The following is a 4,410-nucleotide window of genomic DNA, read 5'->3' as shown; positions in this document are numbered from 1 at the left end:
CTGATGATATTGTGCTAGTGTGTACCATGCCTGATGATATTGTGCAATATTGAATGTTTAGCATGTGACATTGGTGGACCATAGACCAGGTATAGTAAATAGAACCAATCAATGAATTAAAACAGGATTCAATGTTTGAAGTTGGAAGTGCTGTATAAAATACAACTGAAATATTAAACTGCTAAGACAGTAACTATTGAGAACAATGTGATATTGGACTGGGTTAACTTTTTCCCTAGCACACCTCATTCAAGATGGCTGCCTGCAGTTATCTCCAAGATGACTGACAAGATGACTGACAATATGACTGACAAGATGACTGACAATATGACTGACAAGATGGCTGACAAGATGACTGACAAGATGTTGCTTACTGGTCAAATGCAACTAGTGTCGAAAGTTAGAAAACAAACACCTTGTACACAAGTTCTATGAGCATCATCAAAAACATCGACCTAAATATCACACAAAGACCATAACATTTTTCCATAATCCTCTTGTCTATAGGATTAAGGAAATAAGGTTATACAGTAAGGCAATAATTGATTTATTGATAAAGGTAGGGCAGTTATTGACTAATTGATAAAAGTAGGCGATAATTGACTAATGGATAAAGGTAGGACAATAGTTGACTTATTGATAAAGGTAGGACAGTTATTGACTAATGGATAAAGGTAGGCGATAATTGGCAAATGGATAACGGTAAGGCAATAATTGACTCATTGATAAAGGTAGGGCAGTTATTGACTAATTGATAAAGGTAGGGCAATAATTCACTTATTGATAACGGTAAGGCAATAATTGACTGCATGATACAGGTACGATAACACTGACTAATTGATAAAGGTAGGACAATAATTGACTTATTGATCAAGGTAGGACAAAAAATGACTTATTGATCAATGTAGGACAATAATTGATTAATTGATAAAGATAGGACAATAAGTCACTACTTGATACAGGTAGGAAAATAATCGACTAATTGATAAGGGTAGAGTAATGCATCAATGATAGATAAGGCTATATAGGTCTCATGAAGTATAATCCCTAGTTATATATACCCGGATATAATCCCTAGTTATATATACCCGGATATAATCCCTAGTAATATATACCCAGATATAATCCCTAGTTATATATACCCGTATATAATCCCTAGTTATATATACCCGAATATAATCCCTAGTTATATATACCCGGATATAACCCTAGTTATATATATCCGGATATAATCCCTAGTTATATATACCCGAATATAATCCCTAGTTATATATACCCGGATATAATCCCTAGTTATATATACCCGAATATAATCCCTAGTTATATATACCCGAATATAATCCCTACTTATATATACCCGGATATAATCCCTAGTAATATATACCCAAATATAATCCCTAGTTATATATACCCGGATATAATCACTAGTTATATATACCCGGATATTATCCCTAGCTATATATACCCGGATATAATCCCTAGTTATATATACCGGATATAATCCCTAGTTATATATACCCGGATACAATCCCTAGTTATATATACCTGGATATAATCCCTAGTTATATATACCCGGATATTATCCCTAGTTATATATACCCGGATATAATCCCTAGTTATATTTACCCGGATATAATCCCTAGTTATATATACCCGAATATAATCCCTACTTATATATACCCGGATATAATCCCTAGTTATATATACCCGGATACAATCCCTAGTTATATATACCCGGATATAATCCCTAGTTATATATACCCGGATATAACCTTAGTTATATATATCCGGATATAATCCCTAGTTATATATACCCGAATATAATCCCTAGTTATATATACCCGGATATAACCTTAGTTATCTATATCCGGATATAATCCCTAGTTATATATACCCGGATACAATCCCTAGTTATATATACCTGGATATAATCCCTAGTTATATATACCCGGATATTATCCCTAGTTATATATACCCGGATATAATCCCTAGGTATATTTACCCGGATATAATCCCTAGTTATATATACCCGGGTATAACCTTAGTTATATATATCCGGATATAATCCCTAGTTATATATACCCGAATATAATCCCTAGTTATATATACCCGAATATAACCCTTACTTATATATACCCGGATATAATCCCTAGTTATATATACCCGAATATAATCCTTACTTATATATACCCGGATATAATCCCTAGTTATATATACCCGGATACAATCCCTAGTTATATATACCCGGATATAATCCCTAGTTATATTTACCCGGATATAATCCCTAGTTATATATCCCCGGATATAATCCCTAGTTATATATACCCGAATATAATCCCTAGTTATATATACCCGAATATAATCCCTAGTTATATATACCCGAATATAATCCCTAGTTATATATACCCGAATATAATCCCTAGTTATATATACCCGAATATAACCCTTACTTATATATACCCGGATATAATCCCTAGTAATATATACCCAGATATAATCCCTAGTTATATATACCCGGATATAATCCCTAGTTATATATACTCGGACGTTATTGATTGCTGACATTTCATTATGCTTCAAATGTGGTGAATGTGTTGTTTCTAAAGCCCTTGTTTTATCCTCACACTTCAATACACAACCAAGAGAACTAATTATCTACCAACAAATCAACAAGTCAATGCATTTTTAATTGTGTAATATTGATTTGTTTTTCACGATTACCAAATACGTGTATGATATTTCAGATGAACATGATAATCTACAGTGTTGTTCTTGCTTGTAAATACATTTCTTACAATTAAGTTGGTTTCCTAACAACAACCTATTTACCAATTCTAGAGGTCCTGGTGTAACATAGGTATTGTTACGAAAGGTAAGTGTTGAGACATAAACAAGTGGCGAGGGATCACATGTACGCGTGGCTAGAAATCTACGTCGGACGTAAATAGCGATACGCATCATTGATATATACAATTGTGTTCAATAGGGTGTGACGCACCCTACACAAGTGCTCTGCACTGAGATCTGCGTGGCTTCTGCCATCCGTCGTTTGTCAGCCTTACTGACTTATATATAGGGCCAGTGCAAACACAGCATCTCACAAGTAGAGTGTGATGTCAACTTCTCTCCATTGGTGTTTTAGGGACAGTTAACGGTGTGGTATTGAGTGTTTATGACGACTAAGGATGGGTATATTCAAAACAAGGATGGTCAGTGGGAATTTAAATATGACTGTTTTGCCAAAATAGTTGTAGCGAGACCCCCGCTAAGAACACTTGTTACGGTGTATATACGGGCCAGATAAGGGCGGCTGAGGAGGATCGATTTGAACTGACTGTGTGAGAACAGCTGTGTTCAGTACTCTCCACAGGCAATTACAGAAGTGTCGCGGTATAACTGGACATGCACGTGAATTACAGTTTATAAAAAAAGTCACCATGGACTTTTCGGGGAATACGTCCGAGTTCAACATGACTCCTAGTTCAGCAGACGAGCATGACTATAAGGATTTCTACGATCCGAGTAGCTTTAACTATCCTCTAGAATTAGAGGCTCAGCCGTTTATACAGGTGGTAGCCAAAATCTCTGTGTATGCAGTAATCATACTGACCGCTCTAGTCGGGAATCTACTGGTCATCCTAGTGGTGGTCAAAAACAAGAGAATGAGGACAACCACCAACTACTTTATAGTGAACCTGGCCGTGTCGGACCTGATGGTCATCGTGTGGTGCTGTTGGGTCTACCTCGTGGATGATTTGTCCGAAGGATGGATTCTCGGCAATTTCTTTTGTAAATTCAACAGCTTTGCTCAAGGTATGTCACTTCAAGTTACACTAATTTTAGGTATCAAGGTATGTCACTTCAAGTTACACTAACTTTAGGTATCAACGTATGTCACTTCAAGTTACACCAACTTTAGGTATCAAGGTATGTCACTTCAAGTTACACTACCACTAGGAATTGCTACTCAATGCGTATACTAACATTTGATGACAAAAATGGCCGCATAAATTGATTGGTCTCAATAACCTACCCACAGGTACTGTCTCAATAAAATATCCGCAGGTATAGTCTCAATAAACCAACCACAGGTTTGATCTAAATAAACCACCTACAGGTATTGTCTCAATAAACTACCTACAGGTATGGTCTCAATAAACTACCTACAGGTATGGTATCAATAAACTACCTACAGGTATTGTCTCAATAAACTACCTACAGGTATGGTATCAATAAACTACCTACAGGTATTGTCTCAATAAACTACCTACAGGTATTGTCTTAATAAACTACTCGCAGGTATGGTCTCAATAAACTACCCGAAGGAATGGTCTCAATAAACTACCTACAGGTATGGTCTCAATAAACTACCTACAGGTATGGTATCAATAAACTACCTACAGGTATGGT

General features: G+C 35.9%; 1 protein-coding gene across 1 annotated transcript; it reads left to right on the top strand.

The window, feature by feature from the left end:
• Nucleotides 1-3,023: 3,023 nt before the first annotated feature.
• On the top strand, nucleotides 3,024-3,851 carry LOC110452608 (neuropeptide FF receptor 1-like; the record flags this gene model as incomplete). Its single annotated transcript, XM_021501244.1, has 1 exon — nucleotides 3,024-3,851. A coding segment is annotated over exon 1 (414 nt), but the record flags the coding sequence as incomplete, so codon positions are not given.
• Between the last annotated feature and the right edge of the window lie 559 nt (nucleotides 3,852-4,410).

Source organism: Mizuhopecten yessoensis, unplaced genomic scaffold (genome assembly GCF_002113885.1).
Source record: "Mizuhopecten yessoensis strain PY_sf001 unplaced genomic scaffold, ASM211388v2 scaffold771, whole genome shotgun sequence".
NCBI classification, from domain to species: Eukaryota; Metazoa; Mollusca; class Bivalvia; order Pectinida; family Pectinidae; genus Mizuhopecten; species Mizuhopecten yessoensis.
This window is presented reverse-complemented; position numbering and strand designations above follow the sequence as displayed.